General features: G+C 39.7%; 2 protein-coding genes across 2 annotated transcripts in view; both read right to left on the reverse strand.

The window, feature by feature from the left end:
- Positions 1–16,394, reverse strand: part of LOC146798423 (mucin-17-like) — a 512,003-nt gene extending 495,609 nt beyond the window's left edge. The window contains exons 1-2 of the mRNA XM_085627967.1: positions 16,328–16,394; positions 12,226–12,357 (exon numbers count right to left, since the gene is read on the reverse strand). Of these exons, the coding sequence (XP_085484093.1) occupies positions 12,226–12,357; positions 16,328–16,373 (178 nt within the window). The 5' untranslated portion in view covers positions 16,374–16,394. The remainder of the gene's footprint in view (positions 1–12,225; positions 12,358–16,327) is intronic.
- A 1,725-nt stretch (positions 16,395–18,119) lies between these two features.
- Positions 18,120–20,790, reverse strand: part of LOC146798424 (uncharacterized) — a 384,935-nt gene continuing 382,264 nt past the window's right edge. Inside the window, exons 16-17 of the mRNA XM_085627745.1 lie at positions 19,958–20,089; positions 18,120–18,274 (exon numbers count right to left, since the gene is read on the reverse strand). Of these exons, the coding sequence (XP_085483871.1) occupies positions 18,120–18,274; positions 19,958–20,089 (287 nt within the window). The remainder of the gene's footprint in view (positions 18,275–19,957; positions 20,090–20,790) is intronic.

Below are 20,790 nucleotides of genomic sequence, written 5' to 3' on the forward strand. Positions count from 1 at the left end.
TGCGATGTATTAGAGGCCAAAGATACTTAATGTACTTGTGAATGTAGTCAAACATTGTGTCAATGTGCTACATTTCGTGCACTAGCCAGGTAGTAGTAGATGAGGCCTATTAGTGCACATCCTGGCACACAAAAACAGAGTGCGGTAGAATTGTGACCTGCCAGCATTCTAGTGTATGTTCCTACAGATGACGAGCTCCGGCATGAACTCAAGATTGGCTGTCCACTCCTTTTCCTCCTGCACAAAGAATGTTTTCGAATTACAGTAGGTCTTAGTGGTAGCAGGATTATTACACATAAAGGGTTCTTTTGGGTTGCTCTCTGTTTGTTGGAAGTGTTATTATACTGCTAGCAGTCTGGTGTAGTTAAGTGTGTGCCTTTTGGCTTAGTCAATTCACCTGCAGGACACATCTGACTCGCTTGTAAATATTTTTACTAATGTATACTTCTTATGTATTTGTTTTGTAATTCCTTTACATTTTTATATGTTTGGATTAATCTTTGCCTGCTGAGATTGACTTACCAGTTTATACCACCTGCATTGGGACATGGATGGTTTAAGGATTAATTCCCTACCAACCATTCTATGTTTGTCTTGCTAGATACAATCATCATTTCCTGTGTGAACATCTTATTTTCTAGATACAGGTGAAATTTAATTTACGTTATTGTAATTGTGTGTAATTTCTGGCATTTTGTATTACCGATGTAAGGAAAAATGCCTGAGATTACAATATTATGCCAATTTGCATAATTGAAACTTAATTTGGGTATACAAATCCTATCACAGAAGCAGAGTAAAAATGCAAGTAAACAGAACACTAACAGATTTTGTTCACCTCATGTGCAATGTTGTGTTTTTTTTATCTAACAAGGCACTCTTGTGCCAAAAATGCATGCGATGGGTGCTTTTTGCATGAACACAATTGCAAAATATTGCAGCTGGAATTTTACCTAATAACTTGTAATTCACATAAGTTCCTTTGCATTTCATGTCAATTCGACAAACAAAATTACACTTATTTCAATCATGCCTACTCTTTCAATGTCAATGATACTTAGAACGCTTGACTGTGGATTGCTTTCGCCAAACAGTTACAGTAGAGCAATGGTTGGGCCTTAGGTACCTCTTCCGCAAGAACAGCGAGCTCTTGATTTGAAAACATGAACTTCCACTGTCTTCCTTTTGCTTTTGTTTAAGTGGCCTAGAATTAAAGGGACAGTAGACCCAGGGTCACAGATTTCCTCACTATTTTTATAGTATGAGCATTGTTTCCTTTTTACTACTTGTAAGGTTTGTTGATGGTGGAATCCAAGTGGTTTTGAAATAGTCTGCGGCTGCAACAGGTTACTGGCTGTACCAAATTTGTACTGCATTGTTGTGTTTTCTGTATTGCTCAAGCCGCTTGATTATCGGAGTTGTCTGCACTAGCTCAGTTTTTTTGCATCTGCAAATCTTGCTTTTATCCACATACACAAACACTGCTTGATTGTAGAGCATGAACAGAAAGTCCATGATTTTAGAGATAAATAAGATTAATACTGTGTCCTGTGAAAATGAAACTTTTACTTTCCATGTGAGTCTTTCATTTCACACCATTTTTATGCGAATGCAGAGAGACATATCTAAAAAGGAGATTAAGGCTAATAAGGACTGTTATATCCACTTAGGTTTTCTTTTCGAATATTTAATGTAATTGATAGTGGAGGGAGCTGTGGCCAATCCAGAGGACTCCTCATCCCCACCAATTGCTGCCACGTTTTCATATTGATTATATGTGAATTTTCTGGAACTTTGATATATGAGTAGCGATTCTTTGACAAATGTGTGACAATTAGATTGACATGGTAACACCACTATACCAGTCTATGAAGTCTATGTAAAACGTTTATATCACAAATGACCCTATTTCGGCTATGTGAAAGTCTAGAAATGGCCTTGAAACTGTTGCAATGCTCATGAAATGGTATAGTACAAGAATTTAAAACAATGCATGAAATGTTTATTTTTACTTCATCTTTTCACTTTTACTCTAGTGTAATTCATCAGAATAATTAATAAACTACACAATATTTTTTAGATCATCATTGGTTAGGAAATTGACCACTCTATACTATTACTTTATGATCTATACCTGCTTTTTTTTTATACATTTCTGTTTACTGTGACCTTTTGAAAGAATTAATGATATTCAATTAATGAAAAATGAAAAATTGTGAACATTTAATAAAGAAGAAAAAGCCTTACATCACAAAATACCAGTCTAAATTCTAACATCATGAAGTTACATATTCTTACATATATATGCCAAGTGGGTCCTTTCCTCTGTGAAAACCTTCACTCATTTCTGACTTTTAATGAATATTTAACCTTGCTATGGTAATGAGTAAATTTACTGTTCTATTACAATTACAGACCTACATTTGCCATTATGGAAAATCTTGCAGGCTTCAGTGTCAGGGAAGTAGTGGAGGTATACCAAATGTTATGGACCAATGCCTGTCTTTTTCCTAATTTCTGCTGCATCTTAAGAACTTTTCACAGCTCCTGCGTTGTTGAAACTTGATAGGGGCAAATGCCCAATTTACTGAGTTTCAATATTTAAGAGGCTACTCACTCATATCACTTGATCTCAGGACCAGAACAGCAACAGCAGCAGTACCAAACAACGGTCATAGACAGAGGAGAAAAACACCCAATGCTTAATAAAAATGTCATATTTCCATCCGGAAGGCAATAGTTTCAAGTAAGCAGTAAGTGTTGCAGAAGCAACTCTTAGGGTACTATTGAAGTGTAGATTAGCAAATTCATGCCTGTCCTGTATCTTTGAATAGCTGTTTAGGGGAAGAATGCCAAACAAAAGACGTCACTAGATAAATTACATCTGAAATCCATCTCACTCAAACTTTTAACCTCAAATACAGAAATGGTTGAGGAAAATCATAACTTAGTTATTATGCTGCTGTTCTGCAGCCATTAGCTTCACATAGGCAGACTTTTCAGCAACGGCAGTTCCCGAATGTGCAGAATGCATGATAAGAAGTTTACATCTCAGAATGTGAATGTATTTGGACTTTTCTTTATATATAGATTTCATAAATAATTTTTACACATGATAAATCTGCTTTTTCATATAGGTCACGATAGCACTGCGATGAATGCTACTACCGTTTATTCAGCACCAAGCACCATTACAGCCAGTCCTACAACTATGTCGCCTGTGATGACTAATCAAACCAATACTACATATTCTACCACAGCCACTTCAGGTAATGCTTTGCTATCGGATTGATGCATTTTCAAAATACCAATCAAACAAACAACACCTATTCAGGTGTCCGCAAAATGTTTATGGCATTATTTTCAAAATCCACTTTTTCAGCCAACATTTGATATTGGCATCCAGGTCAAGGAAAGGGATTCTGAAACATTTACAATCCTAAAAGCTTTTATTTTGTTCTTGCCACACCCAAAAAGTAAATAAGCGACATCAGTTACAACAAGAAGAAACCAGACAACCAAGTCAATCGTTGTCAAGTTCATCCTACAGATGCTCGTCCACCAACCAACCAACGAATCAAAAAACAAATTTCCCTTTTGTGCCCATGCGTTACAACCACTAAACATTTTGGTTTTTAGTCAATCAGAGTGCACTGAACAAAATCCTGGCCAATAATTATGAACTATATCATCAATTAAAACTGTTTGCTTTTTTATACGAAAAATATATGTTTTATTTCAATGATTCAAATACATGTAATTATATCCACAATGTACAAATTGGTAAATATACAGTACAATAAAAAACACAATATTTATATTGCTCACTCCACTGGTCCAATGGAGCAATGGAGCCTGCAGGCCAGACCCCAGTACCAGTGCTCTCTCCCTAAAACTGTTATGTGTAATTTGGCAACCTCAACTGACAAGGACTTTAAGGTTGGCCGCTCCATTATGGTGAAAATATCTATAAAGAGGGAGTTAGAGGATAAGAGCTGGGGCCGCCCTCCAAACACGATTCATAACACAGAAAAAAAGGCACCCAACAAATTAGGAAAGACTAGTTCGTGTCCAGGAGAAAACAAAACATTTTCTGTGAAACCCTCACCTACCAGGGTTACCCCTTGGTGGCATACTTCATCATAGAGTCCTTCCCGTTCCGCTGCGGAACGGGCGTGCTGCGACCTACGAGTTGCGCAGGAGCACTTTTGTTGACTATGAGAGATAAGATGGTCTGTGAGGGAAGAGCGGAGGGGAAAGGGGAAATGAGAAATACCTGACATGGGGGGCATGGCCAAGATGGCGGCTGAGTGAGACGTGTTTTAGAGTCTCTCCAGCGCTACGGCAAAAGCATCAACTAGCCGCCCGGGGCTGAGCACATCCATGAAGGAAAATCCACTGGAGGTTCGGGGCACCCCGCTAGCCCTTCTTCTCGGCCCCGCTGACTCATCAAGACAAAAAAACACCACAGCATGGCGAAAGAGCGGTGTGAGTTTGGGCTGCGTGCCGTCAAGGCCCATCACTCGAAGGTGAGCCGTAGCAAGCAGGCTGTGAGCGCGAGGGGGCTGAGAGTGGCAGTCCCTTCCAAAGGCCCTAGAAGATGGAGGAGCCCGGCTGGGGATCGAGGCCTTCCTCGCGCTGAGGCCCACGCACTGCAATCGGCAGCTGTGGCAGAGGAGTCTGGCCTAGAGGGAGGTCCTCTCGGCGGAAGGCAATCAAACTCAGAGACCGGTAAGAGACAGCAGGAGACCACAGGCATTGACTGCAGCAACCCGCGGTCAGTGGAGGTGCCAGGCTCGTCGCGCTGCTTTTGCCGGGGCGAGGACGCTATGCTCTGGTAGCTGACATAGATGGACTTGGCCCAGTCGCACCGCTAAGCCTGGGGGCGTCATTACTCTTTGGGACTGTCCCTTGAGGGCACCTAGGGGGGCAGAGAGAGACCAGAATAGCAGAAGAGCAGGGGAAGGGCGCAAAACGAAAGGAAAAGTGATACATCAGGGCCCATGGGAGCTGTAAAGACACCCCAGACCATCAGGGTATGCTCACTAAGTGGGGGAGAAGGGCCCTCTGGCTTGAATACAGATTAGAGCCATGCATGGGAGCCACTGCATCCCGGTCGAAGGCTGCATAGCCTGGAGACGGTGGACCCACCGGCTACACAATCAGAATCAGTAGCGAGGAGCGGTGACGCTGCGTGGCACAGTGGATCTTGGGGAGAGGAACACTTGCTGGGAGGACCCCTGAATTGCACAGCCGCTTGCACAACCATCACAGGCAATCAGGAGGGCACAGCGGAGGATAATCTTTCAGACCTTACGAATCCTGTGAGCTAGAGGCAAAGACCAGGAACCCGCCTGACCGACCACCAGACTGACCAGCTGTACAGGCGCTGCTAACATAGTATATAGGGTGAAGGGGGAGAAGGTCTTACTTGTGGATCGCTTCCCACTGCCCCCGGTGCACAGCGACAGGACAACATAGTCGTGCGGCCCCAGTGGCAAAGGCCAGGGTCAAGAAGGATCTCTCGGTGAAAGATATGCTGACAAAGCAATCATTGACGGGCACCCCCGCGTGCAGCTCAGTGAGGGAGGAAGATCACAAAGACGGGACGGACACAGTCGATGCCCCGGCAACCAAGGCCTTTATGACCTCGCTTTTCACCTCTGTGCACGAAGATCTCATGACGATGCAAGCTCAGCTCTCAGTGGACCTAAAAGAAGTATGAAAAGACCTAGACAACGTGGGAGACAGTGTCGCGACATTGGAAGAAAAAGAAAACAGCAGGGATGAAGAGCTGGAGTTGATGCAGCAGGAGATACTGCGTTTAAGGGAGCAACATATTGATCTTCAGGCGGCCACTGAAGATCTAGATAACCACTCGAGTGCCATCACAGTCCGAAGGAGACGATATTCAAGCGTACGTCCTTGATCTTTTCAAACCGGTGCAGGGAGATGAAAACCCACCGGACATACAGATCAACAGAGCGCACCGAGTGGGTTTACTCAGAGGCAACAAAGCGCCTCCACCAGACATTCTAGTGTGTGTGCACAATTTTCAGATCAAAGAGACTATCATTCGAGAAGCAAGAAAAGCACACCCAGTGCAATTTAGGGGACATACACTGCTCTTTTTCCAGAATCTATCCTTAACCACACTGTTCAAACGCAGGGAATTTCGACCTGTCACCGTGCACCTTAGAGAAAAGAGATCACGTACTCTTGGGGGCATCCTTTTTGCCTCATATTCAGGCTAGACGACAAACTATGGCAGATCAAATCTTTAAAAGAAGCAGCTGAGGTCCTGGGAATCAGCACAGAGTCCGTCCAAGAGGAGCGTGGCAGACATGCTCGGAGGGACAATTCAAAGATCGCTCACTGGCGCAGAGTGGGTGGATTCCCCGCCAATCATAAACCTGACCTCGAGACAATAGCAAGTGAAAGGAAAGCAGGAATCGACGCTCTAGCCAGCTCACCGGAACGTTCGATTTCCCCGTAAGTGATTCCATGATGGCCCCGGGAGATCTTGGGAAGTGTGGCGTCAGAGTACACCAAACAGACGAGGCAGCTCCTCTCCTCTCTTTGGAATCAACCGGGTGACTTGAGACACCAACCCATTGTGCAAGCGGCGGAGAAGACGCCGGCGCATGAACCCTGCAACCAGTTAACGTTTTACGAACTGTCATTGTTTGTTGTTATATGAATATTTTTAGTTTAAGTTGGGTTTTGCTTCTTTGGGAATTGTTGGATATGGGATTTTCATTGGGGTTCCATTCTCCTCCGCACCTAAGTCCAGTCATAGACCATAAAGAGCTTGGTTACCACGGTGGGATCCCAGTCAGGGTGAACAGCGCACAGGCTACTGTGGTGCCCATCACTTGTCCCCCCACGCACATGATTAATGGGTAGGACCCTGAAGATCGTAAGCCTGAACGTCCAAGGCCTCAACCATCTGGTAAAGCGCTCTGCGATCCTGTCCTTGTTACAAAATTCAGGTGGAGACATCGGCCTGCTACAAGAAACACACCTCCTGCAACGAGATACACACCGCATGCGCTTCTGAACATTCCCCTGCCAATTATGGTCCACTAACACATCCCAAAAGACCAACAGAGTAGTCATCCTCTTCAGCGCAAGGTTTAATGGTAAAGGAATCGCTACTGTTGCAGAAATTAAGGGATGTCTGTTGGCCGTCAGAATACGTTAGGACTCTATGTACTTTATACTTGCTACCATTTACACCCCGAACACCCAGCAGGAGACCTTTTTACGTAAAGCCCTAGGAGAGGTAAAACATTCCCGGATGACACTATTCTAATAGGGGGGAACCTCAACCTGGTTATGGATAACACTCTGGATATATCCCCACAGCGTCATGCGCTGATAGGATAATTTTTGGCAGATAGCCGGCGTTGGCTAGTAGACCACGGTCTGCATGACATATGGCACATTCCCCACCCGGGCATAAAAGATTACACATACTACTCAGCATTTCATAAAACCTACGCCCGCATAGATAATTTTTTAGCCACACCGGTCTTAACTTTTAGCCTATCTGACCCTACCATTGAACCACGCTCTTTCTCTGATCATGCCATGATCACGGTGTCACTGCATCAGAATACTCACGCCCTAACCATGTGAGATGGTGCCTGAGGGACAGTCTCTTACAATCTAAAGAGGTAGTCAAGAAGGTCCGCGCACAAACCTGGAATATTTGAGTACTAATGATGTAGGTTCAGAGTCCTTAGCATCCGTCTGGGAAGCACTCAAGGTAGTGATTAGAGGGGAATGCATCGCAATCTCAGCAGGTGAAAACAGATTACGTCTGGAAAAACGCCAGAGCATAGAGCAAGAAGTGGTAGAACTGGAAGCGATATATAAACGGATAGGAGCTCCCAGAGTGTGGAGGGCTCTGGAAAACAAGAGAATGCTCCTGAAGCATCTCGACTTAGACAGAGCAGAGTATGCCCTCCTAAGACTGCATCATAAATTCTTCTAAGCAGTGATAAATGTGGGAAGACGTTAGCATAGAGACTGAGAGCAAAAACGTTACCGACGTCATTAAGCTCAATAAAAGAAGCTACCAGTAGCACAGTGACTGCTGACCAAGATATAGCGAAAGTGTTCCAGAATTTCTACCACACACTGTACTCTGAATCTAGTGCAGACCAGACCTCACCTGAGAGATACCTTTGAGATATACCAGTAACTAAAACTCCAGAGTAGCTCGCAGAACAATTAGGAAATCCGAATGGAAAAGGTAATCACAGCAATTGCACACCTTCAATTGCATAAATCACCAGGCCCTGATGGGTTTACAGCACAATTTTATAAAACATTCTGCCCAGAGGTCGCGCCCCTATTGACCCGTTTATTTAATTATTTTTTAAACATAGGCTAGTTAACTGATTCCATGCTGGAGGCATCGATATCAGTCATCCTTAAACCAACAAAGGACCCCACAGAATATGGTTCGAACCGCCCTATCTCCTTATTAAATATCGACGCCAAGTTATTTGCAGGAATATTGGCTGCCTGTCTGAATCCACTGATGATGGGGCTGATCGACCCAGATCAGTCCAGATTCATTCCCACTCGGCAAGGAGGAGACAACACAAAACGGCTACTTCACCTCATGGATGTTAAACACTGAGCGCAAAAAGAGGAGTTATTCCTTTCGATCAACACTAATAAAGCGTTCGACAGAGTCTGATGGTCCTACCTTTTTGGCACATTTCGGCATTTTAAATTTGGAGAGGGCTTTATTAAATGGGTTATCTGCATCTACAAGGCTCCTAGAGCCTTTGTACACGTCAATGGGGTGTCCTCAAATGGTTTCCCCATAGCAAGAGGCACTCGGCATGGCTGTCCACTATCTTCTCTCCTCTTTGCTCTTTAACTAGAGCCTTTAGCCCAAAACATTCGAGACAACCCACAAATCACCGGTATCAAGTTTGGTGCAGGGACTCACACTATCCGTCTCCATGCGAAAGATGTGATCCTCTCTCCTACCCGCCCGCAGACTTCGCTCCCAGCCCTTCTTACAGCATTGGAAAGTTTTGGAGGAGTATCCGGAGTTAAAGTAAACCTAACTAATTCTCAGATTTTAAACCTTTTGAATCGCCCCTCCCAGAAAGACTTGCTGAAGGAGCATTCCCATTGTCTTTGGCTGAACAGTCTATACCTTATCTGTGCATTACCTTGGCCCCCCACTGTGTCTAAGATGGTAGCCTTAAACTACATAGCTCTCATGGACTAGACAGTACAGGACGTGAGCAACTGGTGCCGCTTCAGACTGGCATGGTTTGGTAAAATTGCTGCGGTTAGGATGACGGTTTTACTGCGCATCTTATACATCTTTCAAACATTACCTCTAACTCCGCCCCCAAAAGCAATGCGCTCTTTACAGTTAGCCATTAACAGATTGTTTTGGGATGGGAAAAAAACATGAATAGCGTTTTCACATATTGCTAGGTCCACAAGGGCTGGGGGGGGGTTGGGCTTCCTTTACTCTATAGTTACCAACAAGCGGCACAGTTACTCTACATCCTAGAATGGAACCGTCCATTATTAGAAAAACATTGGTCCTTTATGGACCAAACAGTGGCGGGAGTCAATATTTGGAGGGAGATCTGGCTGCCGCGCAGAGACAGGGCCTGGGGACTGTATTCCTCTCCGATAACTAAACCTACAGTGAGAGCATGGGACAAAGTAGCATGCACTAAGAGATGGACGACATTTCCATCCCAGATGAATCCGATCACCTGGAACCCTGATTTCCCTCCAGGACGTAATTCAACAATATTCGACAGGTGGGGGGATCAATGGTGTAAACAGAGTTTTTTCACAATCCTTAATGGACATCGGCAGCCTAGAGCTTCAAGAAATGAGCTGAAAAACAACCCTGTTCACTGGTTTACAGTTTGTCTGTCCTACCATTGTGTGATATTGACTTCTCACTGGGTTACTATGTGAAGGGAGCCGATATCGTTTGACACAGAGTGCCATCGTGTGAGTTGGCAGCTCTGTGTTATGTGTGGCCAGCAGATGGATGCAGAGGCGTTAATGCATATGTGGAGCTAATTTTCTTCTATTGTGATCTGTGCAACACGCACCACAAAGCTGATCATCAGTCTGATGGCAAGATCAAGCCAGTGTAAGAAATACTTAGGCAAAAGAGGAACTTCCAAAAGAACCCAAACTTTCCAGATTGAAGAAGCTGCAATTCTACAATACTCCAATTCAATAGTTAGATAACCAAAGTATGTTGAAAATTCGTTACACACATTGAAAACAATCATATGCATTATATGGATTTGCATGAAAAATGGCAACGCTAATGTCTCTTTGCTTGATCTAGGCTGGATTAGAAAAGAGCAATGATGATGAAATGGAGAGGGCTGATACTTTTATAATGCTAAGAACTGGGTTATACTGACTCAGAGTGAATTGGAAGCACATAAAAGATATCCAGTAGGATGGTTTTAAACAAAAACATTTTGTTATTAATTGATTAATTCAACAATGTCCTTAGTGAAATGTATAATAATTTTTATTCTAGACAAAAATGAATATATGCGTAGCACTATGTGAAATGACCCTTTGCTGAGCTATGCATATGTGACACACACCAAAATCCTCCTTAGCCTCTTCTGTGAAGCCATCTGTTATAACCTCATTGATTTGTCCTCAGCATCAGTGTCTTTCTTGGAGCACAAAAATGATTACTATACTGATGTGGATATCCAACAAAGGATATCATTCTTGCAGACAGTGTTTAATTGTTAAGTGCAATTGTAATTACTTCCCAGATGTGAAATTCCAAGCAAGGATATCGTTATTGCAGAAAGCTTTTTTATAATGGAAGTAATGTTCATACCCAGTATCTTATATGTGGAAGGGATTTGAATACAGTTTTCTCCAGAGCTTTTTACTGACTGGGCCTAAAATTGAATCCGGGTAAGGTGAAAACTCAATGGACAAAGTTAACTTTAACTCCAGTTCTTAGAGAGATCACAGTAAGTTGCTGAAGACACACAGAGTGGTCCTAATGTTTAGAAAATTCTTTGAAGAATGTTGAAATTTTGGATCTTTTTGCTACTTCTTATATATGGATTGAATACCCACTACAAGAACAGACATCATGGGACCCTACAGAGATGGCTATATCAGGGTTCTTTGAGATGGGAGTTCCAGGTTCATAAACGCCTGCTGCATTGTGTGTCAAAAGAGTGTAGATCCTTCATGACCTTGACACTTTGCCAATTTCATAGAGTCTGAATTAGTCATATATAACTTTGTTCTTCCCTAGAGTATATCAATTTACTATATCATCAAAAAGGTGGTCATTTGACTCACACATATCATGGTAACATAGGCTATCCTTAAAATGTGAGTTCTCGTGAAGTTGCAAGTACCAATGTCACAAACTCAATGTTCAAAACCTGTGGATCTTCTGGAATTCTCGAGTTTTTCAAAATAACCCCAAATTGATGACTATTTGCAAGTGAAGATTATATTAATGAAGAAATAAAAAACTCAATGGATTACCCATGACGATTTTATAAGACCCTAACCTTGAAGCAAAGAAAAAAAAAAGTTAGCAGGAGGAGGGACTTCTCAAAGTCTTGGTAAATAGGGGAAACAAACATGCAAACCCTGCGTTATATCTTTTACTTATTCATACAATGCGGGCTTTGAACCGTTACCAGCCTTACCTACACAGGAAGATGTGTGAAGACATTGATAACATCACTAGACTTTGCAAAGATGATATGGAAAATTATACACCACGGCTTGCTTTGTAACAATAATTGACATTAATAGCAGCCGCCATTACATTATATTTGCCTGAAAAACTACTACAAAGTAAGCATTACATTGGAAAAATGAGGAGTATCAAATTGCCTGGCAGCGAACCATCCTCTTGTAGTAAAAATTCAAGAATAAAAATAGTTGCTATAGATGATATTCTAATATGATATTTCATAATTGTAATAGTTGCAGAGATGGATGCCTCCAAGTGTCTCACATTTAAAGGCACATAAAAACCATTTTAAGATCATGAATATTTTATGAATCCCTTTCCTTGAAAAGGATGCCAATATGAATTGCCGACCAAAAAAATTGATTTTGGTAATAATGTTATAAACATTTGTGGACCCCTGAATCAGTGTTCTTTTTTTAGCATTATGAAAATGCATCAATCCGATAGCAAAGCATTACCTGAATTCGTTGGGCTGGAATATGTAGTATTGGTTTGATTAGTCATCATGGGCAAGAGAGTTGTAGGACTTGCTGTGATGGTGCTAGGTGCAGAAGAAATGGTAGTAGCATTCGTCATAGTGTTATCATGACCTGTGTGAAAGAGTAGATTCTTCATGTGTAAATTTTACTTATGTAATCTATATATAAAGAACAGTCAAAATACATTCACATTCTGAGATGTAAACTTCTTATCATACACTCTGCACATTCTGGAACTACCTTTTTTTTTTTTTTTTTTTTTATTGTTTCCAAGGCGGATTCACAAATATAAACATACATAAGTTGATATAACAGAATACGGGTTAAGTACAGGAAGGAAAAAAAAAAAAAAAAAAAACAAGATATCACATACACTACAATATACCCATATCATCAGACAGAAAATTCATAAGAGTTCCCCAGATTGAAATACCTAAACGTTTCTTCCTAATCCCTTTTAAGGCATATAAATGCATTTCCATTTCATACATACGATACAGCTTAGCTCTCCAAAATTCGAACGTAGGAGCCTCAGGTGATAACCACTCTGTTGCTATACATAACCGTGCAACAGTCATTGCCAGAAAAAGAAAATAAGAATGTTCTTTTAAAACCTGATGGGTATATATACTCTGACATCTCCCTAATATCAGCAATGATGGAGAAATCTTTATCGGACAACCAAGTACCAATGAAATAAATTTTTCAATTTCTACAAAAAAATGTATCAGTTTTGTACAATTATAAAATATATGCACCATGTCTGCCTCTTGTTCTCCACACCGAAAGCATTTACCATCATATTTATCACCCCAGGTCGCCATACGTTTAGGAGTATAGTATAACCTAAAGATGGTTTTATAGACTTGGGCTTTTAAATTGGCTGCCAAGCAAATTTTCTTAGCAAGACATAGTGATTCCCCTATGTCAATTTGAGAGTCTGCCAATTGTATAGTCCAGTACTGGTTGTATTTTTGCATGTCGTCATTTTTATAATCATTTAACATCACATATAATGGACCAATCTTTTTCTGAAGTCGAATTCCCTCAACTAAATCATTTGGGAGTGCTTCGATATGATTTTTTAAACAAAAATCCCGGACTTGAAGATATTTAAAAAAAAACGTAGGTGAGAGCCGAAATTTATCTGATAATTCTGCATATGTTACGAATATGGCATTTTTATGATATAAATCCCCAATTCTTGAAATCCCTTTTTTAAGCCATATCTTAGCGATATCATCCCAAAACACCGAGGGAAGTAGTTTACAGGCTTCAAAGGGAGTGTAATATGTAATTTTACCAAATTTCATTATTTTCTTAACATTTCTCCACACTTTAAAAGCAGAAGCAAGAGTCTTGAATCGTGTATGTTTATAATAATTGCCCTCTAGTTCTTTTAATAGACATCCTTTTGCTTGTGCTCCTAAAAGTAAGTAAAAAATAGAAGGGCTATCAGCCTCATTCTTCGGAGATTCCCCTGTCAGTATATATCCCATTTTTTGTGGAAAACAAATATAATAATAATAAAGAAAATCAGGTATACCGCGTCCTCCTCTTTCTTCCGGTAATGTAAGCCATTTCATAGATCTGCGCGGTTTACCGGGAGCCCAAACAAACTTCCCACAAATATTTTGTAGATACTGTATATGTTTAAGTGGAATTTCTAAAGGTATACTACGAAACAGATATAGTATTTTAGCTAAAATGCTCATCTTAATTATATTCCCCCTTCCAATAATGGATAGTTGAAGCCTACTCCATTTATCCAATGACTGTTTAACCTGGGCGATGCTCACTTCCCAATTTCTCTCAACAATTTCTTGCATTTGAGTTTTAATTAGAATACCCAAATAGGTTACTTCATTAGTAACCCGACAATCATTAAATTGTATATTTTTTGTACAGAGAATTTGGGTTTTTTCCGCATTTAATTTGTATCCTGACATACTTCCATAATCTTTGGCTAATGATTCTATCTCCACTATTGCCTCCCTGGGATCAGTAGTTACTATGGCTATATCATCTGCATATGCAAATACAGTAAATAAAATATCAGCAACTGGAAAGGGTCTGATACATAAGGAATTCTGTAGGCTTATGATGAAAGGGTGGATATATAAGGCAAACAATAACGGGGAGCAAGGGCACCCTTGCCTTGTTCCTCTGGTTATTTTAATTTCCTCTGATTTTAAGCCCATTGCTACAATTCTGGCCTTTGGTGCGTTGTATAGTACCTTAATTGCCTTTAGAAAAGCCCTTCCAAAACCCATCCGTTTCATCACCTCCCACAGATAGACCCATTCCACGCGATCAAAAGCTTTCTCAGCATCTAGAAGAATTAAAGCTAGATCCTTTTTCTTCACGTCAGCATAGTCAAATAAAGTAATAACTTTATTAATATGAGAGACCGTTCCTCTTTTGGGTATAAAGCCATGCTGATTAGTAGTAACTAATGATGATATAACCTTAGAAATACGATTGGCCAACATTTTAGAGTATAGCTTGCTGTCACAATTAAGTAAGGATATTGGACGATATGATCCGGGTAATTCAGGTGATTTCCCTTTTTTACTAAAAACAATAATAGAGGCATCATTCCAGGTAGCGGGTGATATTCCCTTTTGTGCCATCCTAAATGTAGATAACAATACATTCTTCAGTGGTTCAAAGAAGCATTTATACACCTCCCCCGGGATAAAGTCAGGGCCGGCAGCTTTTCCATTAGGTATTTGACTAACAGCCTCCTCTAATTCCTCCATAGTAAAGGGACTATCTAAAATTTCAGCTTCAATGTGGTTTAATTGTTTTAACACTGCGCATTCAGGAATCTGAGCCTTAGTGGAATTTGATTGCTGAGTATACAGTTCCGAATAGAATTGGTGAAATACGTGTAAAATCTCCGAGGGGGCTTCCCGAACCACCCCATCTTTATCCTGAACTCTGGAAATCACTCGAGAGGTGGATTTCATTTTTAACCTCAAAGCTAAAGACCGACCGATAGCTTCCCCATATTCATAAATGTGTCTTCTATTTGTTAGATATTTACGCGCTATCTCTTCGGCCCATACTCCAGTAATAGTAGCCTTACATTGTGCAATAGACTCTTCCATAAGCAATATCTGATTTAAATTATCTTTATTTGTCAAAGCGATGGCCAAACCCACTTCCGCCGCCTCTAATCGCTGATAAAACCCTCTCATTTGCCCTCGTATCTTGTGTTGGTTATATAATCCAAATTTCGTCGTTTCTCCTCTTAAACAGGCCTTAAATGTATCCCAGACTATCGAAATATTCGCCGAATCTAAATTAATCCTAAAGAATTCCATCATCCATTCAATTATATGGCTTCTGAATTGTATATCCAGACAAAGCTTCCTATCAAATGAGAAGTTTTTTACAAAGTTCATCTCAGCCAAAATAGAACAATCAATCATGAGAGGAGAATGGTCTGAAGTAACTCTGGGAAAAATCTGTATCTTTGTAGCTGTGTGAATACTAGAGGATATAAAAAAGTAATCTAGTCTAACTAATTTCTTATGAGGTGCAGAGTAATACGAATATCCAGGAAGAGAAGGGTATTTTTTGCTCCAAATATCCACAAGGCCGTGATCCTTGACTAAGTTATATAAAGCTTTAAACACTCGCGGTTTGCGTCCCTGGTAATGAGCAAAGCCTTTCATAAGTTCTGTGTTGTTTAGGTTTATATTCAAATCTCCGCATAAGATTAGCGGTTCACCCCAACTAGCTAACTCTAAATTTAACAACTCAAGGACTTCCGCCTCATCCATATTGGAGCCATAAATGGAGCAGATAGTGAAAGCCTTACCCCGCACTGTAAACTCTGCGATCACCCATCTAGAGATGGATGCCTCCAAGTGTCTCACATTTAAAGGCACAAAAAAATCATTTTAAGCTCATGAATATTTTCTGAATCCCTTTCCTTGAAAATAATACCACTATGAATTGCTGACTAAAAGAGTGGATTTTGGTAATAATGTAATAAACATTTGCAGATCCCTGAATCGGTGATCTTTTTTTAGTATTATGAAAATGGATCAATCCACTAGCAAAGCATTACCTGAATTTGTTGGGCTGGAATATGTAGTATTGCTTTGATTAGTCATGATGGGCGAGAGAGTTGTAGGACTTGCGTTGATGGTACTAGGTGCAGTAGAAATGGTAGTAGCATTCGTCATAGTGTTATCATGACCTGTGTGAAATCGGAGATTCTTCATGTGTAAATATCACTTATGTCATCTATATATAAAGAACAGTCAAAATACAATCACATTCTGAGATGTAAACTTCTTATCATACACTATGCACATTCTGGAACTACCATTGTTGAAAAATAAGCTTATATGAGGGTAATGGAGCACAATGGGATTACTATTCTGATGTGGATATGTAGCTATCCAACAAAGGATATCTCTTTTGCAGACAGTGTTTAATTGTTAAATGCAATTGTAATTACTTCTGTGATGTGAATTTCCAAGCAAGGATATCTTTATTGGAGACAATTTTTTATCATGGAAGTAAAGTTGATAGCCAGCATTTTATATGTGAAAGGGCTTTGAATCAAATGTTCTCCAGAGCTTTTTACTGGCTGGACCTAAAATTGAATCTGGGTAAGGTGACAACTCAGTGGAAAAAAGTTAACTTTAACTCTAGTTCTTAGAGAGATGACAGTAAGTTGCTGATGACACACAGAGTGGTCCTAATGTTTAACAAATTATTTGAAGAATATAGACATTTAGGACCTTTTTGCTATTTCTTATATAGGGATTGAATACCCACTACAAGAACAGACATAATGGGACCCTACAGAAATGGCTATATCCAGGTTCTTTGAGAGAGGAGTTCCAGGTTCATAAATGCCTACTGCATTGTGTGTCAAAAGAGTGTAGATCCTTCATAACCTTGACACTTTGCCAATTTTTATAGAGTCTGAATTAGTCATTATAACTCTGTGCTTCCCTAGAGTATATCAATTTACTATATCATCAAAAAGGCGGTTATTTGACTCACACATATCATGGTAACATAGGCTATCCTTAAAATGTGAGTTCTCGTGAAGTTGCAAGTACCAATGTCACAAACTCAATGTTCAAAACCTGTTAATCTTATGGAATACTCAAGTTTTTCAAAAGAACCCTAGATTGATGACTAGTTGAAAGTGAATATTATCTTAATGAAGAAATAAAAAACTCAATGGATTATCCATGATGCTTTAATTAGACCCTAACCTTGAAGCAAAGAAAAAAAGGCATCAGGAGGATGGACTTCTCAAATGTATGGTAAATAGGGGAAACAAACATGTAAACCCTGCATTATATCTTTGATTTATTCACACGATGCGGTCTTTGAATCGTTACCAGCCTTACCTACACAGGAAGATGTGTGAAAACATTGATGACATCACTGGACTTTGCAAAGATGATGTGGAAAATTATACACCACGGCTTGCTTTGTAACAATAATTGACATTATTAGCCACCACCATTACATTATATTTGTGTGATAAACTACTACAAAATAAGCATTAAATTGGAAAAATGAGGGGTATCAAATTGTCTGGCAGCGAACCATCCTCTTGTAGTAAAAATTCAAGAATAAAAATGGTTGCTTTAGGTGATATTCTAATATGATATTTCATAATTGTAATAGTTGTAGAGATGGATGCCTCCGAGTGTCTCACATTTAAAGGCACAAAAAAAACATTTTAAGCTCATGAATATTTTCTGAATCCCTTTCCTTGAAAAGGATGCCAATATGAATTGCTGACTAAAAAAGTGGATTTTGGCAATAATGTAATAAACATTTACGGACCCCTGAATCGGTGTTCTTTTTTTTAGTATTATGAAAATGGATCAATCCTCTAGCAAAGCATTACCTGAATTTGTTGAGCTGGAATATGTAGTATTGCTTTGATTAGTCATGATGGGTGAGAGAGTTGTAGGACTTGCGTTGATGGTACTAGGTGCAGCAGAAATGGTAGTAGCATTCGTCATAGTGTTATCATGACCTGTGTGAAAGAGGAGATTCTTCATGTGTAAATAATACTTATGTAATTTATTTATAAAGAACAGTCAAAATACATACACATTCTGAGATGTAAACTTCTTATCATACACTATGCACATTCTGGAAATACCATTGCTGAAAAATCAGCTTATATGAGGGTAATGGAGCACAATGGGATTACTAGTCTGATGTGAATATGTGGCTATCTAACAAATGATATCTTTCTTGTAGACAGTGTTTAATTGTTAAATGCAATTGTAATTACTTCCCTGATGTGAATTTCCAAGCAAGGATATCTTTATTGGCGACAGCTTTTTTATCATGGAAGTAAAGTTGATAGCCAGTATTTTATGTGTGAAAGGTCTTTGAATCAACGTTTCTCCTGAGCTTTTTACTGGCTGGGCCTAAAATTGAATCTGGCTAAGGTGACAACTCAGTGGACAAAGTTAACTTTAACTCCAGTTCTTAGAGAGATGACAGTAAGTTGCTGATGACACACAGAGTGGTCCTAATGTTTTGCAAATTATTTGAAGAATATAGAAATTTTGGATATTTTTGCTATTTCTTATATATGGATTGAATATCCACTACAAGAAGAGACATAATGGGACCCTACAGAAATGGCAATTTCCAGGTTCTCTGAGATAGGAGTTCCAGGTTCATAAACGCCTACTGCATTGTGTGTCAAAAGAGTGTAGATCCTTCATAAACTTGACACTTTGCCAATTTCATAGAGTCTGAATTAGTCATTATGGCTCTGTGCTTCCCTAGAGTATATCAATTTACTATATCATCAAAAAGGGGGTCATTTGACTCACACAAATCATGGTAACATAGGCTTTCCTTAAAATATGAGTTCTTGTGAAGTTGCAAGTACCAATGTCAGAAACTCTATGTTCAAAACCTGTGGATCTTATGGAATACTAAAGTTTTTCAAAATAACCCCAGATTGATGACTAGTTGCAAGTGAAGATTATCTTAATGAAGAAATAAAAAACTCAATGGATTACCCATGATGCTTTTATAAGACCCTAACCTTGAAGCAAAGAAAAAAAAAGGCAGCAAGAGAAGGGACTTCTCAAAGTTTTGGTAAATAGGGGCAACAAACATGCAAACCCTGCGTTATATCTTCGACTAATTCACACAATGCGGTCTTTGAAGCGCTACCAGGCTTACCTACACAGGAAGATGTGTGAAAACATTGATGACATCACTGGACTTTGCAAAGATGATATGGAAAATTATACACCACAGCTTGCTTTGTAACAATAATTGACATTAAAAGCTGCCACCTTTACATTATATTTGCCCGATAAACTACTACAAAGTAAGCATTACATTGGAAAAATGAGGGGTATCAAATTGCCTGGAAGCGAACCATCCTCTTGTAGTGAAAATTCAAAAATAAAAATAGTTGTTTTAGGTGATATTCTAATATGATATTTCATAACTGTAATAGTTGCAGAGATGGATGCCTCCAAGTGTCTCACATTTAAAGGCACAAAAAAACCATTTTAAGTTCATGAATATTTTCTGAATCCCTTTCCTTGAAAAGGATGCCAATATGAATTGCTGACTAAAAAAGTGGATTTTGGTAATAATGTATTAAACATTTGCGGACCCCTGAATCGGTGTTCTTTTTGTAGTGTTATGAAAATGCATCAATCCGATAGCAAAACATTACCTGAATTTGTTGGGCTGGAATATGTAGTGTTGGTTTGATTAGTCATCATGGACGAGAGAGTTGTAGGACTTGCTGTGATGGTGCTAGGTGCAGAAGAAATGGCAGTAGCATTCGACATAGTGTTATCATAACCTGTGTGAAAGGGGAGATTCTTCATGTGTAAATATTACTTATGTAATCTATTGATAAAGAACAGTGAAAATACATTCACATTCTGAGATGTAAACTTCTTATCATACACTCTGCACATTCTGGAGCTATAATTGTTGAAAAATCACCTTACATGAGGATAATGGAGCACAATGGGATTACTATACTGATGTGGATATGTGGATATTCAACAAAGGATATCTTTCTTGCAGACAGTGTTTAATTGTTAAGTGCAATTGTAATTACTTCCCTGATGTGAATTTCCAAGCAAGGATATCTTTATTGGAGACAGCTTTTTTATCATGGAAGTAAAGTTGATAGCCAGTATTTTGTATGTGAAAGGGCTTTGAATCAAATGTTCTCCAGAGCTTTTTACTGGCTGGGCCTATAATTGAATCTGGTTAAGGTGACAACTCATTGGACAAAGTTAACTTTAACTCCAGTTCTTAGAGAGATGACAGTAAGTTGCTGATGACACACAGAGTGGTCCTAATGTTTAGCAAATTATTTGAAGTATATAGAAATTTTGGACATTTTTGCTATTTCTTATATATGGATTGAATACCCACTACAAGAACAGACATCATGGGACGCTACTGAAATGGCTATATCCAGGTTCTTTGAGATAGGAGTTCCAGGTTCATAAACGCTTACTGCATTGTGTGTCAAAAGAGTGTAGATCC

The sequence above is a fragment of the Triturus cristatus genome, chromosome 9 (assembly GCF_964204655.1).
Source record: "Triturus cristatus chromosome 9, aTriCri1.1, whole genome shotgun sequence".
Lineage (NCBI taxonomy): Eukaryota > Metazoa > Chordata > Amphibia > Caudata > Salamandridae > Triturus > Triturus cristatus.